The sequence below is a fragment of the Knufia obscura genome (assembly GCF_036327395.1).
Source record: "Knufia obscura strain CCFEE 5817 isolate CBS 148926 chromosome Unknown scaffold_15, whole genome shotgun sequence".
NCBI classification, from domain to species: domain Eukaryota; kingdom Fungi; phylum Ascomycota; class Eurotiomycetes; order Chaetothyriales; family Trichomeriaceae; genus Knufia; species Knufia obscura.
Window position 1 is genome coordinate 165,471 of NW_027042701.1, and position 22,339 is coordinate 187,809.

The 22,339-nt window shown below is 51.5% G+C and overlaps 12 protein-coding genes across 12 annotated transcripts; 9 read left to right on the forward strand and 3 right to left on the reverse strand.

The window, feature by feature from the left end:
* Window positions 1-399: 399 nt before the first annotated feature.
* PMZ80_009879 (uncharacterized protein) lies at window positions 400-2,553 on the forward strand (the record flags this gene model as incomplete). Its single annotated transcript, XM_064878272.1, has 1 exon — window positions 400-2,553. The coding sequence occupies one exon, from the start codon at window positions 400-402 to the stop codon at window positions 2,551-2,553; it is 2,154 nt and encodes a 717-aa protein (XP_064725840.1).
* Window positions 2,554-3,521: 968 nt separating this feature from the next.
* On the reverse strand, window positions 3,522-4,275 carry vps29 (Vacuolar protein sorting-associated protein 29; the record flags this gene model as incomplete). The annotated part of the gene is made up of 4 exons (XM_064878273.1): window positions 3,522-3,641; window positions 3,689-4,102; window positions 4,153-4,167; window positions 4,219-4,275. 4 exons carry the CDS (start codon window positions 4,273-4,275, stop codon window positions 3,522-3,524), a joined length of 606 nt encoding a protein of 201 aa, XP_064725841.1.
* A 1,414-nt stretch (window positions 4,276-5,689) lies between these two features.
* On the forward strand, window positions 5,690-7,239 carry PMZ80_009881 (uncharacterized protein; the record flags this gene model as incomplete). Its single annotated transcript, XM_064878274.1, has 2 exons — window positions 5,690-6,199; window positions 6,247-7,239. 2 exons carry the CDS (start codon window positions 5,690-5,692, stop codon window positions 7,237-7,239), a joined length of 1,503 nt encoding a protein of 500 aa, XP_064725842.1.
* Window positions 7,240-7,665: 426 nt separating this feature from the next.
* PMZ80_009882 (uncharacterized protein) lies at window positions 7,666-8,480 on the forward strand (the record flags this gene model as incomplete). The annotated part of the gene is made up of 3 exons (XM_064878275.1): window positions 7,666-8,174; window positions 8,219-8,377; window positions 8,429-8,480. 3 exons carry the CDS (start codon window positions 7,666-7,668, stop codon window positions 8,478-8,480), a joined length of 720 nt encoding a protein of 239 aa, XP_064725843.1.
* Window positions 8,481-8,778: 298 nt separating this feature from the next.
* On the forward strand, window positions 8,779-9,189 carry PMZ80_009883 (uncharacterized protein; the record flags this gene model as incomplete). Its single annotated transcript, XM_064878276.1, has 2 exons — window positions 8,779-8,783; window positions 8,823-9,189. 2 exons carry the CDS (start codon window positions 8,779-8,781, stop codon window positions 9,187-9,189), a joined length of 372 nt encoding a protein of 123 aa, XP_064725844.1.
* Window positions 9,190-9,655: 466 nt separating this feature from the next.
* On the forward strand, window positions 9,656-10,223 carry PMZ80_009884 (uncharacterized protein; the record flags this gene model as incomplete). Its single annotated transcript, XM_064878277.1, has 2 exons — window positions 9,656-9,714; window positions 9,761-10,223. The coding sequence occupies 2 exons, from the start codon at window positions 9,656-9,658 to the stop codon at window positions 10,221-10,223; spliced, it is 522 nt and encodes a 173-aa protein (XP_064725845.1).
* Window positions 10,224-11,087: 864 nt separating this feature from the next.
* Window positions 11,088-11,690, forward strand: PMZ80_009885 (uncharacterized protein; the record flags this gene model as incomplete). The annotated part of the gene is made up of 3 exons (XM_064878278.1): window positions 11,088-11,200; window positions 11,251-11,298; window positions 11,360-11,690. The coding sequence occupies 3 exons, from the start codon at window positions 11,088-11,090 to the stop codon at window positions 11,688-11,690; spliced, it is 492 nt and encodes a 163-aa protein (XP_064725846.1).
* Window positions 11,691-11,988: 298 nt separating this feature from the next.
* PMZ80_009886 (uncharacterized protein) lies at window positions 11,989-13,820 on the reverse strand (the record flags this gene model as incomplete). The annotated part of the gene is made up of 5 exons (XM_064878279.1): window positions 11,989-12,485; window positions 12,527-13,356; window positions 13,406-13,435; window positions 13,499-13,569; window positions 13,620-13,820. 5 exons carry the CDS (start codon window positions 13,818-13,820, stop codon window positions 11,989-11,991), a joined length of 1,629 nt encoding a protein of 542 aa, XP_064725847.1.
* An 814-nt stretch (window positions 13,821-14,634) lies between these two features.
* On the forward strand, window positions 14,635-17,877 carry PMZ80_009887 (uncharacterized protein; the record flags this gene model as incomplete). Its single annotated transcript, XM_064878280.1, has 1 exon — window positions 14,635-17,877. One exon carries the CDS (start codon window positions 14,635-14,637, stop codon window positions 17,875-17,877), a length of 3,243 nt encoding a protein of 1,080 aa, XP_064725848.1.
* A 1,049-nt stretch (window positions 17,878-18,926) lies between these two features.
* Window positions 18,927-19,214, forward strand: PMZ80_009888 (uncharacterized protein; the record flags this gene model as incomplete). Its single annotated transcript, XM_064878281.1, has 1 exon — window positions 18,927-19,214. One exon carries the CDS (start codon window positions 18,927-18,929, stop codon window positions 19,212-19,214), a length of 288 nt encoding a protein of 95 aa, XP_064725849.1.
* Window positions 19,215-19,921: 707 nt separating this feature from the next.
* On the forward strand, window positions 19,922-21,110 carry PMZ80_009889 (uncharacterized protein; the record flags this gene model as incomplete). Its single annotated transcript, XM_064878282.1, has 2 exons — window positions 19,922-20,442; window positions 20,486-21,110. The coding sequence occupies 2 exons, from the start codon at window positions 19,922-19,924 to the stop codon at window positions 21,108-21,110; spliced, it is 1,146 nt and encodes a 381-aa protein (XP_064725850.1).
* A 235-nt stretch (window positions 21,111-21,345) lies between these two features.
* On the reverse strand, window positions 21,346-22,221 carry PMZ80_009890 (uncharacterized protein; the record flags this gene model as incomplete). The annotated part of the gene is made up of 1 exon (XM_064878283.1): window positions 21,346-22,221. The coding sequence occupies one exon, from the start codon at window positions 22,219-22,221 to the stop codon at window positions 21,346-21,348; it is 876 nt and encodes a 291-aa protein (XP_064725851.1).
* Window positions 22,222-22,339: the final 118 nt, after the last annotated feature.

Sequence of the window (22,339 nt, forward strand, 5' to 3'; positions counted from 1 at the left end):
GCCGAACCTTTTAGTGACACTGCTTTCACAAAGCGGGAAAACAAGGCAAAAAGTCCAAGAGTTGAAGCAGGGCCGCGACTGACCTTTGACGCGTTTCCTGCCGAGGCTTTCTTGGCATGCCAATGCCTATCGTGACTTTCGCTTACTTTTGCATCGAATCGAAGTCCATCCTCTCTTCACCTGTTCCTTGAGCCAAGCTCTAATTTCCTCCTGGCGGCGTCTTGTGTTTCTTGGGTAAACGCTGAGTGACGTTGGCAAGGAACTCTCGTGGACTTGGTTCTCGTGAGAAACGCGATTTACATATGCTTGTCCATCGCTTCACTATGCACTCATTACAGAAGGTAGGTCTTTGTTCGCGCGTCGTGCTGTGTCGTCCATTCTTCGTTTCGCGCCAGTATCATGGCCGACGTCCAATATCTTACCGAGAAGGAGATCGATGATTTCGTCGCCCAACTTGACAAAGACAACGATGGCTGCATATCATATACGGAGCTCGAACAGAAGTTGGACCAGGTTTACAAGGAGCTGCAGCCGGAAGCGAAAGCCCACAATCTCCATCACTCTTCCAGAACAGACACTCAACGACATGAATTCCTCCGGTCTATGCTCGGGACCAACAAGGATAAAATCCCTGATGAAGAGTTCAAGAAGATAGTGAAAACATGGCAGGTCCCTTCCATGGAGCAAGAAAAGCAGTCAGAAAAAAAGGAGCAAGACTACTTGAACAACATTACCTGGGCTCGGAGGCTCAGGGCCATCTGGGAGGTTCAAGGGCCGGAGTACTGCTTTGTCGCATTCGTGGTCAGCGCTCAGATTGCTTTGGGTGTCTGGCAATGTATCAAATATGCTACTGGACCACAATATCAGGCTGCCTTCGGCTGGGGTGTGGCTTTCGCAAAATTCAGCGCTGGTGCACTCTATCCAACATTGTTTTTCTTACTACTTAGCATGTCACGATGGTTTCACACATTTATGCGAAGGTTTTACTATGTTTCGAGGTTCATCAATACCGACAAGAGCCAGAGCTTTCACATCTATATTTCGATAGCTGCCATTTGTCTGGCTACGTTACACGCGATTGGCCATTTGAGCGGTACATTCAACTTCGGCTCGCGCCCTGGTCGCCAGGATGCTGTGGCAGCACTGTTGGGCCCTGACGCGGTGCCTCGACCATATTCCGCATATATCCAAGCCTTACCTGGCTGGACCGGTCTTACTGCACTAGGGACGCTGTACGTGATTGGTCTCCTCAGCATGCCATACATCCGAACAAAGTTCTACGAAATCTTCCAGCTGGGGCATCTGTTGATGTATCTATTTATCGCCATGATCATGGCACACGGTGGGTTGGCTCTCCTACAGTTTCCAATCATGGGCATCCTCCTGGCGTTTCCGACACTGCTGATTATCTTGGAGCGCACTGTACGGACTCTTTCAGCTTTTCAGAAAATACCAGCCAAGCTTGAGGTGCTAGACGAAGAAACGGTGGTGATTACGTGTACAATCCCCAAACGACGAATATGGAACTACGAAGCAGGTCAATACGTATTTCTCTGCGTTCAACAGATCTCACACTTCCAATGGCACCCATTCACAATCTCAACATGCATCGGCCGCGAGATGCAACTACATATCAAAACTGACGGTGACTGGGTCTCGCAACTCCGTAACCTAAAGGACCTCAAGTACGTGGCAATCGACGGCCCATACGGTGCACCAGCCCAACGCTTCTACGACTTCGACCAAACCATAATCGTCGGAGCCGGCATCGGAGTCACACCCTTCAGCGGTATTCTCACCGACCTTCAAACCCGAGAAGACAACAACTGGACACAACGCCGCTACTCGACATCCTCCAACGAATCCAACGACGACAGAGAAAGCGAAATCACCCGCGTCACCCAGTCCCGTCACCCCTCAACAACCGAGAAAACCACGACCACCGTCCCTACAATTCCCAACACCACCACCACCACCACCCCACAAACTACATCCCAAACCCCAGGCTCCCAACCAACCCACACCCCAAAACCCACAAACACAGCCACAGACCCCGAAAAACAAACAGAAAGTGATCTAACCCTCTACCGCCGCACCGACTTCCACTGGATCGTCCGCGACAAAAACCACCTCCTCTGGTTCAGCGGCCTCCTCAACAGCCTCAGCGGCACAAACCACTCTCCCAACCTCGACATCCGCATCCACCCACACCTAACCAAAAAATTCCGCAACCCCCCCATCTCCCTCCACATCTACCGCTCCCTCCTCGAGAAACACCGGACCCCATCCCAGCCGATCTCCCCGCTAACCGGTCTAATCACACCCACACACTTCGGACGTCCGGATTTCCCCCGGATACTAGATGAGCATTACGGCGAGATGTTAAGTTTGTTTGCGAAGGATCGGAGCAGGCGGAGGAGGGTGGGTGTGTTTTTTTGTGGTGCGCCGGTTATTGGGGAGCAGTTGGCGGATTTGTGTTCGCAGATGACGATTAGGGGGAGGGAGGATGGGAGTGGGGTTGAGTATTTTTTTATGATTGAGGTTTTTGGGTAGTGGTGAGTGAGGAGTTGGGGTGTGAACGTGGGAGGTGGAAGGATGGATGGGTCTAGGGAAGTATAGATGCACAGATAGGTTTGGGTTAGAGCAAGGGTCGGATATCTGTATACGTAGCTACAGTAGTTCGGGTTACGCTCTATAACGTGCATAGCTCGTATATAGACTAATGTGGCATTGTCCAGGTAATGAACTGTGCCCAACTCCTTTTCTATTACTGAAGGCTCTCTCGGCATGACTCTGGTTTTCATGATAGCGGGATCGTGGTTGTACCGAGGACAGGGCACGTCACCAAAAGGACCATATGGATCACGGACATATACACGATAGGGGCAATAACGTAGTGTGGGCGGAAGACGCTAAACGGCCGGTGCAATTCAGCCGACTGGAAATCCAGTAGAAACTGCATGCTTGATAGTTTTTGAATTCTATCAAGATCCATCCTAGACTCATTCTGGGTCATATTCGGGTTGTGTGGCATATTGAATGGCCTACCGTGGCACAACCTAGCGGGAACTTGCTGTAGGCAGGCCTAATCACTGGTCTTCCTCGATGCCCCAAATATCATGATTCGCAAATTGCGAGTAAGGTGACAAGAACCTTTGGCGCCAGCTAAGATCTTTCACGTGGAGGGCTTGCACTGGACCGGGCGGCCGTGGTCTCTCATTCTCCGTGTATTCTGCGGATACATCCAAGGCTGAAGTCGGCGCCTGGAGCAGATCCTGAAGCGCTTGAGACACTTACACATACTCACTGAACAGTAGATTCCTAAGCATCGACGCAAAGTCACTCTGTCAAGGCCTGCAGTGCTCCTCAAACCACGTATATAATCGCCGGGCACCAGCCAACAGCCCATGATTGATGCTTGCACGGCTCTGAATCGCTAGAATGCTGGGATCTGTTGGTGCTTTCGTGCTAGATTGCACCATGAAAACGTGGTAGTCCTTCCTTGTAGATGAGTCTGACAATCACGACGCCGGTGCTGGTGCCTGTCTTCGGTATGAGACCTTTTCAACAGCCACATTTTCATTGCCATTCGCATCTGTCCGTAACTGGTAGACGTAGAGGACGAGCACATCACCCTGTACCTGTAAAGTATCAGATCACATCACGACAATCTGAGGCATTGTCTTACATCCATCAAGCAGAAGCTGGGTATGGGCTCCTCTCCGTCAGTGTTCCAATTCGTGCTGAAGGCGCCGGTCGCACTGCCAGGGTTGACGAAGAACTTTCCTTCCAGCTCGTAAGCCTCAAATTTGTGTGTGCCGCCCCATAAGAGAACATCAACGTCCATCTGCCGAGCTGCGATCAGCAGCGCATCTGCGTCGCCTTGAGGTATGATTGTATGGCCATGTGTAAACCCAATGCGCATATTGCCATGCTGTACCACTTTTGACAGCGCCAGGTTTGGCGTATCTACATCATAGTCGCCTTTGACGATGTGAAGCTCGGGAGCTACTTGTCTCAGGTAGTCAAACGTCTCTTTGTCCTTGAGATTGCCTAGACATATGATTTGTCCGATCTTTCCAGGTGTGAGAAGCTTTCGAAACTGCGCATCGTGAGCAAGGAGAACCGGTGTAGGCAGTCAAGTAGACTGACCTTAGCTGGGATGTCCTATGACCGGTCAGAGGGTGCGATCTGGCAATGTCATGGCTGAGGACTCACAGCTGCTCGATCTGGGATGAAGAGGTCTCCAAGAACAAGAATTAACCTCGAAGCCATTGTCGCAAGGCGCGTTGCACTGCGATTTCGACAGCCGGAACAGAACAATGTAACCGTGACTAGCAGTAAGTGTTCTGTCAAGAGATGCTGAAAGGTAGACCGGCAGTGGTAGGTACTGTATGAAGGACAACGTCAGTGGCAGGTGCAGCCGCGTGTTATCGAGACCAGCCCGGGAAGGATCAACATGGGTGGAAGCTGCGTTCATGGCATAATTAACTATTTTAAGCCGTGCCACGAGGTAGATCTGCAAGGTACAATGGCACAGTGACACTCTGACCTTGTTTGATGATTCATCTAGCGATCATAAAGCTGCCAGTGTTGAGGAAGCGCCTTCAGCTGAAAAAGCGCCGACTTTTCTGATCACACCATGTTCTATCAACCAAAACGGCAGGCACAACCTGAATAGTCGAGTACCTAACTCCCGCCTGCTGAACTACTTGCAATATCATCGAGAAGGGCGTATGCATGGCCCGAGACATGTACTGTTCTGCAATTGAACCTTTCCATCGATCCCCACTAGACGTTACAACATAATGCTCAAAGATTGCATGGAAGCCAGCGAACTTTCAATATGATTGGGTCCGCCCAGGCACGACCACCTGGGTAGTCTCAACGAACCGCCAAGAGCATAGCCAGAGCTTAGACTACTCTTCGTCTTCAGCTCCCTGCGCAGCTTCCTTCTGCCGCACACTCATGCATATCAAACACCACTATTTTAGTATAGTGCATGAGGAGGCTCGAAGCGAGATTCCTGCCTTCCCCAATCCTCAAATTGCGACTTTACCAGTTCAAGCACCAGCAACCCTTCGCTTCCCCTAATTCTGACTCGCATAACATCGAAAGGCTGCTCCTACGTCAAGTCTCATGCAAGACTCGTTGAAGCTGTCAAAATGTATGTGTGCTGAAACAGAGTTTGCAGTTACTCATCCATCGTTGCGCAAAGCATAAGCATGGTGCTATCTAGAGCGGCATTCTGTCTGTAAGGTCATGTAAACCCACGCATTTCAGGCTGTCTGCTATCTGTATCGATCTTTCACACATGCTTCTATGGTGATCTGCGATTTGCTTCGGCCACAGATCAGACACGTACAGAAACCGAGATAGTTGAACTGTACAACGTCGGATGGGCAACTCTGGCAGGTCAAGTACAGGATGTGGGCAGTGCCGCAAGCGCAAAATCAAGGTGACTCCTTATCACGTTGTCTTGGATCCATGCTGATTTCCGTAGTGCGACGAAGGTCTGCCTGGTTGTCGCAAGTGTGCCCAGATACGCAAGCCATGTCCTGGTTATCCGTCGGTAGAACTTCATTTCCGCCCTGAAGTTGTCTCGCAAAGAACGCAATCGGCACCAGAAATCCAGAGCTACGGGCCCCTCGTTTCTCCAGATGGCTCTGTTCCCGAACGTTCAGCGTCGATGGGTTTGGCCAGCACATCACCAGTACCAGCGATCTCTTCTATGTCTCAGCTGATTCATCCCGAGGTATTCCACCCGCAAGCGCCTCGAGAAGGCAAGATCCTGGGTGTCAAGGATGAACTGCTAGAGCGCAAGAGTGATGTGCTGAAGGTGCCGATGCATCAATCAAAATCCATCACTCCGCCGCCCAAATACGATGTACAGCATCAAGCCACATGCTTCTTCTTGAACCTCTTCTCCTTTCAGGCCAGCAAGAAATACGGTATACCCATTCTCGACTTTCTGCCCGATATGCTGAACCACTCTGCACAGCACACTGCAATATATGCAGCCTCCAAAGCGGTATCTCGTGTGACATTAGCAGACCGGTACAGCGGGAAAGACATACGGTTGCAGACAGGCCATGATTACGCCAAAGCCTTGAAAAGCGTCTCTCACACTATGTCTAACGAGAGCGAAGCAATTAAAGACGAAACAGTAACGGCAGTCTGGTTGCTCGGGCTATACGAGGTATGTTCTGGTTTCTTCATCGGCCCTACATCGCTTATGCATAACAGGCCGTCAACTCTGTGCTTTCACATGGCCGCAGTAGCAACACATCTCGAGAATTCGATGAGGAATGGAAAGCGCACATCGCTCATATGCGCGGTGCTATGCGGCTACTGCGTCTCCGTGGCGACAAGCAATTCGAGAACCCCAGAAGCGAGAAGATCTTTCGGATCTTCAAAGCAGCAATTCAGATGAGACTCTTCGTACTAAACTCTGTCACATCTTCCGATTTCGATTATCTCGAGGTTGACATATACAAAGACGAGAACGAGTTCGTGCCCTCTCATACAGCAAATATAGCCACAGCATTCTTTCATAAAGTAGCCAGGCATCTCGAGGCGACGAAATACGCATTACAGAAGTTCGGTCTCCAGCCACACTCCAGAGACCTTGCCGTTGAGCTCGACCAGTTGCTCTACGAGGGCGAGTGCCTAGATGCAGGAATGCTGAGATGGAGCAAGCAAGAACCAGGATGGGACATGATGCAAGTTCAGGGTAACGTTAGAGGCACGATGTGGGCTTTGTATCCTTTTCATGCACAATACTACTTCTACAGCTTCTGGGTTTTCCTCTACTGGCTAAGATTTCTGATAGCTCGGATCAAGCTCTACGAGACCCTTATAGAGATTGAGAAGGCCAAAAGAAGGTCCGTCTCCAACAGCGGCATGGAGCCGAACAAACCCCCACACTGGGATGCACGAATCGAGTCGTTCACGAGGGTTATTCAGAGGACTGCGAACGACCTCATTGGCTTGACAGCTTATGCGCTTGGCGATGTCTCGAATACGGGACATTTCTTGTCCGCGCCGTCAGGTTGCAATCCAGGAGGCGGATGGAACGAGGTCAACGTCGTTGCGGCGATGCAACTTGTCATCCCATTGAAGGTATTGCAAAGATCACCATACTGTCTACCCGAGCAGAAGGGAGCAATCGACCTTGCTATCACGCACATCGCAGATGGTTTCAGAAGGCAGCCTATCGTCCCAGAATTCGTCAGATAGTGAAGCGCGGAACAACAGCACAGGAATATATCTCCCAGCAGCTATTCAGTTTTCTCGCACCAGAGCATACACCAAGCGCGCAAAAGCGGCTGCATCATTCATCCACTACTCGATGGCTTGGGATGCGAAGAGCAGAATAGCTACGAAGACTGAGGTTGCGGCTGTGATACCTTGTCCGACACGAATACACTGACGAGCACAAGGGTATGTGGAATGTATGATAAGGACGAGGTAGGATGAGCTCGGCGCAACATTGGCCCGTCGGAAGCCCAAATTCCGCGGTGGATTCTCATTGCTTGCGACCTCGCTTCTATCTTTTGTCACGCGACCTCTTCCTGTGTTCTCTCACTCAACGGCAGAAAGTGTCAAAGGCAATACGGGTATACCTTCGATGATGTGTATTACGCTTCAACACTTCCTTCCGCCATGCAAAGCAGTTTCTTCAAATACTCCTGGCTGTTCGCCCTGACAGCTAGTGGTGCGTGGGGCCTTACGCTCTCCATCCTTCTGGTACATTGGCTGGTGAAAGGACGACCGACTTATCCCGGTCAAAGCAATCCGTATGTTGCCTTCATCTCCGATATAGCAGCCTTTGAGCTCAGACCAGTCTTCATCATCGGATGCACCATTACGGCATTGGCCTACTTCAGCACGATATGGTCAGTCAACCACATTCGGTACGTGCCACATGGCTACGCACTCACGGACGATCCTCGTTGGCGCAAGCTAGTGTCTTCATTTGCGGTGCTGGTTAGCCTTGTAGCAGCGGTATCGCTCATCCTTCTGACTATATTCGATACTGTTCGAGCGCATGAAAGGCACAGTATTTTACTGCTTTGCACTTTCGGCGGTCTTGGTCTGAGTGCTGTCCTGACAGCGATCGCTTGGTCCGATCAGCTGAAGCTCAATGTGGACTTTCCTAAATTGAGAAGATGGTAAGGCACCATGCTCAAGGCAGGAATTAAGCTGATCGTTGCAGGTGTATCGTCAACACTACCTTAGTAGTCGCTATGACCGGGCTTAGTACAGCCTTTGTGTCGATAATGTACTCAGATTGGATGAGAACAGCAGGTTTCTTAGAGTGGGCGATCACCTATCTTGGTGCTTTTTGGCTGCTCTCGTTCGTCGGCTACTTGAAGTGAGTCTTCTCTGAACGCACTTCCCACGGCGTCAACTCACTTTGTTCTAGGCTACCGGGTGATGCTAAGTCAGATGAACAACAATCATTACTGACGGCCTAGTCACGATAGCTTGATATTTCTGTACTTCTGCTGGATGTACCACCTCCTTCATCCCGCTTTCATCATGGCCTCACTCGTCCAGAAGCTGCCTTACTTCATGTTCAGCTGTGACTTGGGGCTCTTGGTATGTATATATCTCCAGACCAAGCTGCCATATCCATGGCCCTGACTGGATCTCTCGAAACATTCGTCTTCGTGGTCAACTATACGACTTCCTGCACCTAGAGCAGCATCGTGATTCCTCAATCGTCTTCTCAAACACTACATTATGACATCCCAAGTCTTTTATCCGTACGTGATGGTGTGCTTCGGAGCTTACTGTACACTAACTATCCTACTCAGCGCCAACTGTCGGATCAGTATGCAGGAATGGCTTACCTATTGGGATCTCTACTGTCAAGCCTTCGCCGAGAACGACGCAGAAGCTCACGCCTTGACTGCTCAGACGCAAGAACTTCGAGCCAAGATCTTCCGCCTTACACGAAAGAGAGTTCAACTTGTGCGAAAAGCCGGATATAGGTGCTGTCCACTGGTAGATGCCTTCGACGACAAGATTCACTCCATCCAAGCCACTGTGCGAAGACTTGACGAGGAAAGAAAACCCTATCGACAGCGAGCAACTGAGGCCACAAATTTCAAGGAGAAGCTATTGAAGAGGATTCCATACGACGCCAACGATTTGGAAGACGATAATTATGACTTCTACTGAATAAGTGCGACTCTCTGATTTGGGACCATGAAGGCTCGAAGCACTTGCCTCCGCTGGAGATATCGGACAACCACATGGAAGAAGGACGCACTCGTAGCGGGTGCACGCCAATTGCAGGCTCGGGTGTGAAGATTGTGCACTAGCGACGAGTGTCAATCTTAAGCCTCTCGGACCAAGAGAGGAGCAAATACGTATCAACGCACATGAACGACTGCTACACGTACTAATTGAGCTGGGAGGAATCTACAAAATTCGAGTGATAGGCCTTGGCTGTTTTCACTAGCTCATAGTCATCAATTGTCACAAGAAATAATACTCGGGGCATTTTGAAACCACCTTCATTAAAGATCTACGATGTCGCAACCACGTTACCTGCCCTGCTTGACCATTCGAGATCCCTACGAACTCAGCTTGCGCGAATTACTACGATTATTGCCAGCCTTGCTATTATACTCGCCGTCGCACGATGTCATCAATAACCAAAACTCGCAGAAACCAGCCAGAAGACGACGACCCCTTCGCTCTGTGCGTAGCCCCACCTCCACTATCCACCACTCACTAACAGTCACAGCTCAAACCGCGAGATCCAACGCCTCACCCGCCACGACTACTACACCCTCCTCCAACGCCGCCTCGGCCACGACGAAGCCATGATCGACGACACAAACCACGAAATCAGCATGCGAAGGACGAAACTCGACAAGTTCATTGCACAGCGAAACCGACTCAAGGCTGAAGAGGTATCGCCTAAGCATATTGGACTTGTGTTTATGATTCAGTGTATCAAGGATATCCGTGCTGTGCTGAGGAGGCTTGAGAGACAGAGGAAGGATTATAGGAAGAGGTTGAGAAGAACAGAGGAGGAGAGGGAGAAGGCGTTGAGGGAGGATGGGGAGCGAGGGGGGAGGAGGTCAATGAGAGGGCTGCGAGGTGATTGCGCTCTTGTTCGTGCGTGGGTGATAGGCCGCCAGTCCATGGTTTTTGTACAATGTGGCTTGCTAGGGTTGGGAGAGGAAGGAGCCAACCTGGGTTGAGAAGGAACGCATCTGCGGTTTTTGAGCTGTCAACCAGTGGCACACAGGTCAAACGGAGCAGGTGAGTGAAGCAGGATGTATAAGCCCTCAGAATACCCAGCGCGCCTGCAGCAGATCTATCGCTCGGTCTCTGCATGAATTGCGACTCGGAGCTATTCGATTTGATGCCTTCGCAGCTTCTCTCACTGCCTCAAACTGCAGACCTTTGTCTGCGATATCGCAACAACTGTCCTATGGGCGTTCGATTCACGTCGAACCTGTATGTGCGCACTCTAGGCTGATAGTCTGTCCAGGTGTTCTCGCTGATCGACAATGACCTCGCTGGCGATATCGGCCTGCTGCTGCCCGTTTGCAACGAACCCCTACTGCGCGACCATGCGGCACTACTTCGTGAGGAATCGAAACCTGCGCATACCTTGTTCCTTGCCTCACCGACTCGACTCGGACGGTATCTATCTTCTAACCTACCATTTAATCACCGTCTTAGACCGCATATGTCTATCTAGCCTTCTGCGGCAGCCGGATCATCGACATTTTGCAAACATCGCCGCCTGCAATCCCAACAGCTGTTGGCACCACCTGAGTTTCCTCTTGATCTTGACCTTGTCAATGCACCCGACTCTCCTCATTACCCAGCTCCTGCGCCAACATATTTGATTGCGTGCTGCTCGCTTGGCACACAGGTCTCTCGCATTTCCCTCAAGGCGCCAGTAACTGCGAACAGCTGCGCTCGATCGGCCGCGCTCAGTATTCAGATCTCACCTTTCTCAATGGGCCTGCATGTGCCACCAATCTCTCAACCACGGCTTCATCACAGTACAGCGTATAGCTTTTGATCTGGCCCTACTCTCATCCGACATCAAGATGCCCCGCTGCAACGCCGCCGACGAAGACCCCGAAATCGAAGCCATATGGTCATACCCGCGTAACAAATTGATTGGCACTCTGGTGCGCATCAATCAACACCAATCAATAAGGTTCGCCACACCTCCTCTCGCCATGATCACTCACTTACTCACCCTAACAGAATCCTCGGAGACCCCGACGCCATGAAGCGCAAGCTCGATCAAGTCCTGTGCGTACTTTCCACATCTCCCTACCTCCCCCACCCCTCCTATCCTAACCCAACCCCACAGCCACCGTACCTCCATCTCCCACTCCGCCATCGAAACCCTCTGTCGCTACTTCTTCCACGAAATCAAAGTCCTCAAAGGCAAAATCGACGACGCAGAGGAAACCGTCCGCGCTCGGAAAGCAGACATACGTAACCTTGAAAAGGGCTGTAAGCTTAGGATCACCAGGGCGCAGGCGTTGAAGCAAAATGATCGCAATCAGGCGCTTGCTGATGGGTATCGGGTTAGGAAGAATAGGTGGGTGGCGATGAATCGGAAGTTGAGGGGGAAGGTGCCGCTTGAGAAGTATGTGCAGGTCATTGAGGACGATAGGGAGGTGATTGTGCTGGATTGAGGGGGGAGGTGCTTGGGTGATGGTTTGGTTTGGGGTTTGCTGCTTTGGAGGGTGCCGTGTGTTGTAGCTGCCATCGAATTTAATCATCGGAGATCTCATATTAGCTTGCGCCTGGCACAGTTCTTAGTTTCATCATGACACTCTGTGTACGCACTCCGTCTGATAGCGACGCTACAAGGAATAACGCTACCAACCTCGAGGTAAGGCAAGGCGTGGTCAAGGCAAGAGCTAGAAAATTGCCTCGCAGCTCGCCTTGCCTCGGAGAATATAGCACTGATAAGGATATGTGAGCTAAGTTCTATGACTGTTTCTTCTTAGCTGACTGCCACTGAATGCATACAGCGCCGATAATCGAGCTAGCGATCAACGCGGTCGGCATGTACAGCGTCTGACTGACGGCTTCGCCATAGCCGAGCAATATTTCCCTCAGTCGATCTGCTCCGACCTCACTGCGAATGGCAGACAAGCCAGCCTCGCCAATAGTTGGGACGTTAGCGCCCGGAGCTGACTTGCTGAGTTCCTCGCCCAGCCTGTTCTGGAACAAGCTGGCTGATGCTGCCACGAAGAGCGATGAGCCCATACCGCCTCCGAACCCTGTGACGGCCATGCCGAGGGGCAAATCTTTCAATGGTAGTATGGCTGACAGAGCGTTGCCGGGACCAAGGTTACCGACGCCGATTCCGAAACCGAGGAAGCCTAGGTAGCAAAGTGGCTTGACGAGTTTGTCATCTAAGTCCACAGTGCTTAGCAGTCCAGAAGCCACCGGACCTAGTAGACATGTTGCGAGCATGAATGCTGGAGTTGTTAGCTAAGCATCGAAACATGGCACCACTTACGATTGGTATACCCAAACTTCTGCGTACCAGCACCTCCCAGCAGACTAGCCACCATGAGTCCAACCAACATCGGTACGATGAAGATACCTGATTTGCTTGCCGAATATCCTCTCACACCTTGGAAGTAGATGGCCATATAGTACTCAGTCATGGCCAGCGTTCCATTAGTACAAGCAGAGAACCATGCAGCGCCCAGTACATTCCGATTCTTGACGATCCGTGGCGGCAGCACAGCTTTCTCCTGCAACCGATACTGCAACCAGCAGAACACCAGGCACAAGACCGCACACACCACGATCAATGCAATGATTCTCGGATTCCCCCAGCCATATCTGATCCCGCCCCACTGTAAGATCAGCAACAGACAAGTAACACTCGGTATTACGACGAAGCTTCCCAACAAATCCATCCTCTTTACTTTCTCCTTCCATGGCAGGGCAATACTCTCGTTCTGTGCAGGATCAGTAAAGCCCCACGCGATCATAGCCACAACCGCAACACCAAGCGGCAAGTTGATTCCAAAGCACGCCCGCCAGCTGATCCAGTCGATGAGGGCACCACCTACCATGGGCGCGGAGACCAATCCGACGGCCTGCGAGGTAGCCATGACTGCGAACCATATCGGTCGTCTGTGGACTGGGAAGCACTGCGCAATGATCAGCATGGCGCCGGCGCCCATCCCGGCTGCTGCGGTGCCTGCGACGGCGCGGCCGAAGATGAAGAACCAGGATGTCGGGGCGACGGTGCACATTAGGGAGCCGACTTCGAAGAGAATGATGCTGATTAGGTAGACGATTTTGACGGAAGAGAGGGTGTAGATTTTGCCGGCGCTGGTGTAGGCGTTCGTATCAGATGAGGAGAAATAGGGGTAATGCTTACGAGAAGGTGAACGCGGCGAACATGATTCCACTGGATATCAAGGTTGGCTAGGATGTATTCGAAGATCGCTCGACTCACTAGGCGGAGTTATACCAGCCAATATCTTCAATTGTTTTGAAGTGGTTAGTAAGGCTTGGGACGGCAGCTGCGACGATGGTGAGGTCCTGTCAGATCGATGAGCATATCGTCTGACCTAAAGAGCACGCGGGCTAACTAGTCCGTGTATGAAGCAAGCCGTCATGACTGATAACATAGCCATGGTGAGCTTGATGCCAGTAGGATAGACGACGTTGTCTGTTGGTTGGCCCGGTTCGAGGACCTCGAGAGCTTCTCGGGGTTGACCTGGTGTGACTGTGGCTTCTGCAGCCATGATCTGCTGGTCAACTGGTCGAATTGAAACTGTTTCAGTCGACATCGTAGCGACGTTATCGGATAAATATGGTTAGAGATCGCGAGACTCAAAGTTGGCCCCTCATCATCTTTATGCTTGAGCAGATTCGTTGTTGCCTTCTCAACATGGAGGTCCTGACCCCACTTTAGCGATATTGGACACTCAGAGCAAGACATCAAGGTCGCTAAGACGAATAATGCCTAAACTTGCTCTGGAGGCCTGACGCCTGAGCCTGTGAAGATATCACAACACATGTCGTGTCACTTTGCGCGTCAAGAGCGTTGCATACTCCTCTGATGGTACCGTCGGAAGCTCCTGACGTCCCAACATCGAAAGTCGACGACCGCTTCTACGGTTCAGTTTAGTTTCAAGGACGCGCACATCTGATTTTGCAGTAGTAGGTTTTCCGCCCTTCCGTAATTGATCACCAGACCACGACCAGACCCGATCTCGTCGATCTCCTCGCAAGCAGCATGATGTCAACCACAAAATACGTGGCTGAATTCCATGACGCGAGCTGTTTCTGAACAGGTCTTGCACTCGAGCTCTGGTGAGCTCTACCGCCTATCAAACTTTCATCGCTCAACCATGCATCCTGGTACACAGGCTAGAAGAATCGCTCAAGTGATGCTCATCAGCGCATCGAAGCTTGACTTGCTCCGCCATGTCACTCCATTGCAAGCCCGCTGGCGGACTTGTGTTATATTTACTGCAGTGCTAACCTCCCGTGACTTATCGTGGTCTGATCTGTTGAGTTGCTGATCTGTGCTGCTCGTTATGCCTATGTTCATGATGTCCATCATCCGCGCTCACTAACCGCAACACACTGTACCACATCATGGACTTGGAGAGGATCAAGCAGAACTTCAGAATACGATCTGGCCGATCCAAATCCAAGCAGCAGAAGAAGAAGCCGAAAGTAGCATCACCGTCGGTCCAATACCAAGAGCAACAACGCGATCTGTCGAGGCAGCCGAACAGCGATACGACCCAGCCAGAGCCGTCCGAGCAGGCTACGCCAGAAGAGCAGGAAAACTCGAGCAATCACCATTCCGAACAAGCGCAAGAGGAAAGGAGCGACGAAACGGTAAATAGCCCAGAGGACTTCCAAGCACAGCCAGAAGATCATACTTGCGACGTGACTGAGGGGCCACAAGAGACTGGCACAAGCGCTCCGGACGGCACAGAAGAGCAAACACAACAAGCGGACAGTGACCAGCCCGAGCCCGAGCAGCACAAGATGGCTGAACCTAGCTCGGAACCAGAAGACTTCGATCTAAACCCTCCCAAACCACGATCGAAGCCTCCTTCTCTCGAGACTATATCCGAGCTCCTTTTTTCCTCAGACCATCTCGATTGCCTCCTCCACTATCCTCCCCAGCTTGCTCGCTTTTCAGCCTTTCTCCAAAAATACATACCCCAGCATCATCCGCTGCTAGCGCAATATCTCGAAACACAGAAGGCCATCAAGGCCGTGGCATATGCGAATGCTATCGCCGAAGGTCTGCGGCCAGCAGATACCGGCGAAGGAACCACGACAGAGACAAGGCGACAAGCTGCTACCCTCGACGAGGAGTTTGAAGCTATCTCAAACGCCTCTTTCAAGGCATTAGTCGGAGAAGCCTTACCAACCTTCATCTCGTACACCTTGGTGAAGACTGTCACAGAGTGCTTGACTAATGAAATTACAGGCAGGAGTACGCCTATTATGCGTGATCTGGTCGATGGTTTATCTGAAGTATTTTGCTTGACGGATCCAAATCAGAACGATAACCCCATCATCTACGCCAGTGAAGAGTTCTACAGGCTGACCAGATATGGCCCAGAAGACACTCTTAACAACAATTGCCGCTTTTTGCAAGGACGGAAGACGAACCCTGATTCGCCGAGGCGGTTGAAAGCAGCTATTGAAAAAGGCGAAGAGATCAACGAGACTCTCCTCAATTATAGAAGAGATGGCAGGCCTTTCATCAATTTGCTTATGGTCGCGCCACTACATGACAAGAACGGGAAGTTGAAGTATCACATTGGCGCGCAAGTTGATGTCACGGGACTTATTGAAGGCGGCCGTGCGCTCCAAGGGTTCCAGCGCTTCCTTAACCGAAGAGCTGAGAAGCAAAGACAGGACGACCGCCGAAGCAGACGGCAGGATGAGGACGACGATCAGCGGAGGAAAAAACGAGCCCTTGCACGCCTGCGGGACCTTAGCGAGACGTTCGACCTTGAGGAGTCTTCGGTGGTACAGGCCAACAGCCGATCAACCTCTTTGACCCGCGATGATGACGATGATGGAAGCATCGGTAGCATGGATAGGAGACAGAGACGAGTCTATGGCGATTCCGATGCTTCAGATATCGATGACGAGGATGAAGGTCAGCAGCAGAATGACGCTTCGGAGTGGAAACTTGGCCAAGCTGGCGATGGACGGCTATCTGGCAAACTACCAGGCGTTTACGATTCTTTCATGCTTATCAGACCTGCCCCGTCACTTCGAATCGTCTTTGTTTCTCCCAAGCTGAGGAGGATCGGTAATGTGCTACAAACACCGTTCCTATCGCACGTTGCGGCTCCCAATGCGACGTTAACGGGTCTGGCTCAAAGCTTGAAGGCTGGTGTACCAGTATCGGCCAAGATCCACTTTACGCCAGAGCGAGGGCAGAACAGAGATGGGACAGAGTTGCGAAATGGTACCAAACATGAAGATGGAAGGAATGGGAGGGCCATCTGGGTATCATGTACACCTTTACTTGGCGCGGACGACCGTGTCGGTGTCTGGATGTGTGTGGTTGTCGAAAAGTCGCGGATTGGTAGTGTCCGACAAAGTACAGCGACAGGAACGGAAAAGCAAGCGGAACAGGCGGCCGGATCTGCCGAAAAGAACAACGCTTCGAACCGAGAACAATCGCAGAAGCCAAACAAGATCGAGATGCCATCCCGTAACGAGGATGCACCTATCAAACCCGTCCGAATCAATAGCGACACAATCATCACAAAGCCCGAAGACGAAAAGGCGGAGGAGGGCGAGGAAGTGGCGCAGGCGGACTCGCCGGATAATGAGAGGTCAGCCAAATCCATCCGTCAGATGCAATCCGTTTATTTTGACGCTTCTGATGGACAGGAACCTGAATCTCTGAACACTGACTCTCAACCCGACGCGGAGCCAACCTCACCGGATGCTGAGCCCTCATCACCGAATGGCAATGCAGAACTCCAGCAGTCTACCACCCATGATGCTGAGCCTCAGGCTGTAGAACCGCCCGTTGAGGAATACGAGGAGTCTGTTCGAAAGGACAAATCATATGATCTGCAGACACCTGCCCGATCATCTCCAGATATACCCCAGGACTCAGGTGAAGAATATGTAAACACACGTTCACCAGCAACGGAGGCACAGCAGAATGACCGGGTCGTCATCGAAGAGGACAGCGATGCACCTGCTGACGAGAACGCCGATCCCACTTCACCACCACACGGCAGAACTCATGGCTCACGAACACCATCCCCCGTGCTGTCTCCAACAAGTGATATTCCGCCTTCGATACCTTCCTCTGCACAGCTACCAGATGAGGATGAAGATGGAGGACAAGAGGACGATTTCGAAACACCACGACAACCTCGGTATGCTCAGTCTGTTCCGGGTTCCTACAAGGACGACGAGAGCGAGCATCAGGACGATATGGCGGCTAGTACTGCAACTCTAAGAGACGAGAGCGAAGATCGCAACAAAAGTCCAGACGAGAATCACGATATAGATAGAGACAGCGCAATCTCGATGAAGACACCAGAGAAGAACCAGGCCAAATCAGGTTCTCCATCTCCATCTGCGTCGCCAGCAAAGCGAGCTCACTACTCCGAAGACGAGGGCGTAGACGAAGAAGAGTACCAGCATGACGTGGGGAGTTGGGTAGGAGGTGGACCACCAAGCACCAAGAAGGATCCGAAGATGAAGATGGACTATTTCAGAGCGGGTGGTAATCGATGGTCGACGCCGCCTGGGGTTGGTCAGAACGCTGGAAAGGGTGAAGACGATCGATTCTCGAGTTATGACGACTGTATTAGGAGTCCTGTTTCGGTGGATTGATCTGCTGAAGACGGTGCATGTTTTGTCGGGGTTATTAACACTTCATTGCACTTCGTATGATAATGCGAGAGGTCAAGTCAGAAGGCCGGGCGCAGCAGGTATGCAGGATATTTTATTACAAACGCTTGTTGAGAAATCACATGTCACATGATGAACTAGGAGAACTCGGCTTCCTTCCGGAACCATGCTGCATGTTTCCTTCAACCTGAAGTCATAATTTGTATAACAGGATAAAACATTGCAACATGATGCTTATGAAGATCTAAGGTGCCATGAAGAGGCTGAGGTCGTGCTTACTTCACCTATGTAAGTCTACGCAAGCCATTATGAGGGGTTTCGCAACTGAATACGAGACCGGTCGCCCACCATGCTGACAGAAACGCGTGCTCAATAATCACGAGGGTTGCAGGCATCCTTATGCCACAAAGCTTGAGGCTGAGCTCACTGACTACTAGAACAAGCAAGCAAGAGTGACTATACGTGGCAGAAGTCTCCAGATGAAAGTCCGAGCTGCGCAAGACCCTGCCTGTCTGCCCTATTCAGCATATACCGTATCCGAAGGTTGCCGTTTCAGGCCTTTTGCAAGTACACGAGTGCATTCTCTCGGGTCGCGTCGCAGGCACAAGATGCACATAAGACGCCCAGCAGAATTCACTGTGGCCAGCATCTCGCCATTGGTAATACTTAGCCAATACCGTCTCATGGTTGTTCCTGAGTCAGGATGTCTGTCCAGTACGCGCAGACTTGGCTTCAGCTCTTGAAGAGGGAGGCGTGACGGAAACAACACCTCGTGCGTTGCCTGTCAGGACGTGGCTCTTATGGTCGGCTGATCTGGCGTTGCCTTGCAGAAGGACCGTCCAGAGCTCAGCTCTGCTGCGCCGAGATGCTGACAGGTCATGGTATGACCACCAAGATTAGCTTATATAAGGGAGTGTAGCCCATCTCGACACCGAGAGTATCATTTCCATTCAAAACAGCCACACCACAGCACCCTCTTCAGACACAATTTGCCAATTCCTCAAGTAAACCCCTTTGAAGCATCCATCAAAATGACTGCAGTCAACATCCGATTCACAGACAACCAGACCGGCAAGGGCACCAACGTCGATGTCAACCCACAGCAATACGACCAAGGCCTCTCGAGCCTGCTGGCGCACACAGACGTTGGCCAAGACGGATACTTGACCAGCATTGAACTTCGAGACAACCGCCAAGGTGTGACTGTTGTCGTCAAGCGCAATGGCCAGCAGATTGCGAAGGCCACTGGAGACGACAACTCCAAGTCGTTTTCACGAACTGCGATCAGCGAGCTCGTCATCGAGGTTACTAGGGCCTAGGTGGATAGTGTTTCCATGAGCTGCAAACCAGGAGACTGTGAAGACGCAGATGATGCTTCAGGGAATCAACAAGAACCGATCTCGCGGTGACCTAGTCGAAGTTCATGAGTTGGAAGCAAGCTAAGGCATAAACTGAAAGGATGGATTTACGCTCCTTACTATATAGCCACAATACAATGTTCGTACAAGTCAGCACTCGCAAGTACACTGCGTATCTGAGGTCTAGATTGTTTCAAGAATTTTTTCGACGCGTCCCTCAGTTGTCATAACCAGCCTTGCGTATCTGTACTTGTAGTACTCGCCGAAACTGGCTTCGAGGCAAAAAGTCTAACCTTCTTAGGTCGACTTGAAGGTAACTGCAGTCGAATTTCATAGGATATTCAAGTCATCTATCTTGACGTGTATAACGACCGCAATCTCCTGTCCTACAGCTGATGATGAGACCGGCGCTTACATCCTCAACATCTCCTGTCTTGGCTAGAAAGTGATATTGCTGCAGGGGACCACAGTGACCAGTGACGAAGCATCCAAACGATTCCGATTGGGCCTCTGACTTCATTGTGGGGCGCACAAGAATTATGGCTCAGTGTGCCTCTGAAGGCTGTAACCATCTCCCCACGTTCGACTCACTCCTCGAGAAGAACTCAACGAGGGCAATCAATACAAATCACCCTTCTCCGCCTACCACTCGCGACTCGGCCATCACCATGTCCCTCTCAGAAGAAACACCGCTTCAAGCGGTCCAGCTCGAAGCGCTCACGGTGATGAAAACCATCAAGCACTGCGCAACTCGCCATCCCGCAACAGCCACAGGGTTCCTCGTAGGCATGGACAACAACGGCCTCCTCGAAATCACAAACTGTTTCCCCTTCCCCGTCGTCGACCTCCCACCCGAGGCCCAATACGAACAACAGCACTTCAACTCGGCTGCCGCAGCCCCACGCGCAAAATCCAACACAGCCTACCAAGCCGAGATGATCAGAATGCAGAAAGAGGTGGGCGTCGACGCTAACAACGTCGGATGGTACACCAGCGCCAACCTAGGCAACTTCATCAACTCCAATTTCATCGAGAACCAGTTCTTCTACCAGAAAGAGGTCAACGAGCGGACCGTTGCGCTCGTCCACGATGTCAGCAGGAGTTCGCAAGGAGCCCTCAGCATGCGCGCATTCAGACTATCACCACAATTCGTTGCGTCGTATAAAGAGAACAAGTTCACTACAGACATGTACGTTCACTCCCTCAAATCCTAATTCAACTAACACACCCAGCCTCCAGAAATCCGGCCTAAAATACAGCGACATCATAATCGAACTCCCCATCCGCCTCCACAACGCCCACAACGTAACCACCTTCCTCAACCAAGTCCCCAAGCTCCTCAGCACCAACTCCAACTCCAACAGCGACACCTCCAGCTCCAACGGCGCCCTAACACCACCCCCCTCCATCTCCGCCATCGAATCAAACCCCGCCATAACCTCCGACACCCTCGCGCCCACCTTCGACAAACTAACCCTAAACATCGACCCCTTCCTCCAACAGACCTGCGACAACCTCCTCGACAGCATCGAGACCCACCACGTCGAATCCAACAACTTCAGCTACTACAGTCGTGCCCTCGCCCGTGAACAGACGAAGATCGCACAGTGGCAGGCAAAACGTAAGGCGGAGAATGCGGCACGGGCGATTAGTAAGCAGGCGGCGTTGCCGGAGGATGAGTGGCAGAAGTTGTTTAAGTTGCCGACTGAGCCGAGTAGGCTGGAGAGTATGCTTAATAGTCGGCAGGTTGAGCAGTATGCGAGGCAGGTTGATGGGTTTGTGGCGGGGACGAGTGGGAAGATGTTTGCTGTTAGGGGCAACTTGATTCCTGGGGAGGCTGGGATTGGTGCTGAGTAGAAGGGAGGGTACTGTCTCTGGGTCGAGATTGCATAGCGATGGCGTTCGGTTTACGGACGGGCACTGACTGGGAGAACCTGCTCACAAAAGCACGAGCAGATGATACCATGTCTTATGATGAGTAGAAGAATGTTGCGATCTGAATCAGTCTACATCTGCCTAGAAGGAGCATTGTATGATGCCATGCTGGACGGGAAATGCAGTTCTCGAAGAGGGTGGAACTTTCGCTCCTGTCTTATTCACCCAGTTTGAGCAGAGTCGACTTTGAATGAGCCGGCCTTGAAGGTAGATTCATCCTTGATGACTTGCTGACTGATGCTTTCAGAGGCTGTCTCTCCTGCTCTTCCTCTTTTGGCATCGTCTCCTGTACTTCTACCTCAATCGCGTCCTCTTCATTTGGTTCATACTCGTGCATGATACCCAGATCTTCTCGTACCTTCCAGATGTTCTCTTCAAGATACTGCATCCTAGACTGAACTGACAATAGCTTCGGGATCTGGTTCTCGGCAGCTTGGATGAAATGCGACTGGCACTGCCGTAATGCAGGAGGAGCGAGTAGACCAAACCAGGTTATTGGATCTCGAGTTGCGGGATCTTGCTTCTTTCGCTCTGCGCTGCTGTTCTCCTCTGGTCTCTCGTTCTGACTCATGTCTTCCGTTCCCTTCGTGTCATCTGGAGTGTGCTCAGTCTTACCACTGGGCTTCGGATCTGAGTCCTCCTTCCCTGCTTCCACCTTCTCCTCCTCGATCCTCGCCGAGGACCATATCCTCTTCACAACCTTGTACACGATTCGGTCGCCTATTCTCTCCTTCCCATCCGTATCCTCCACAACCCTCTGAGCCTTCATCCTCTGGTCATAGCACTCCTGTCCATAACGTCTACTTGCGCCTAGTGTGGATGTACGCTGGGCCTGTGCAAGGGAGAAGAACCCAGAGGAGAAAGGTTTCGATAATTCTTCGCGGAGGGTTGTGTATTGGTCCAGTAGTTCGAGGTACTGTTCTAGTAGCTCATCGAGCCGTTGGCTCAGTGGTTCTGTGTCGTTAGTGTGCTCGGATTTTGAATCTGGCGTGCTCGCTCTTGAGGCGGGTGGGGATGGGAGGGTATCTGCCATGGCTGTAGTCTACGTAAAGAAGGACCCATTAAAGCGACTTTGATCCTGTTCGTATGTTTATCAGGTCAAGATCGTAAGCAGGTACGAAGGTGTTCGGGGAAGGCACGAGGATTCGGAC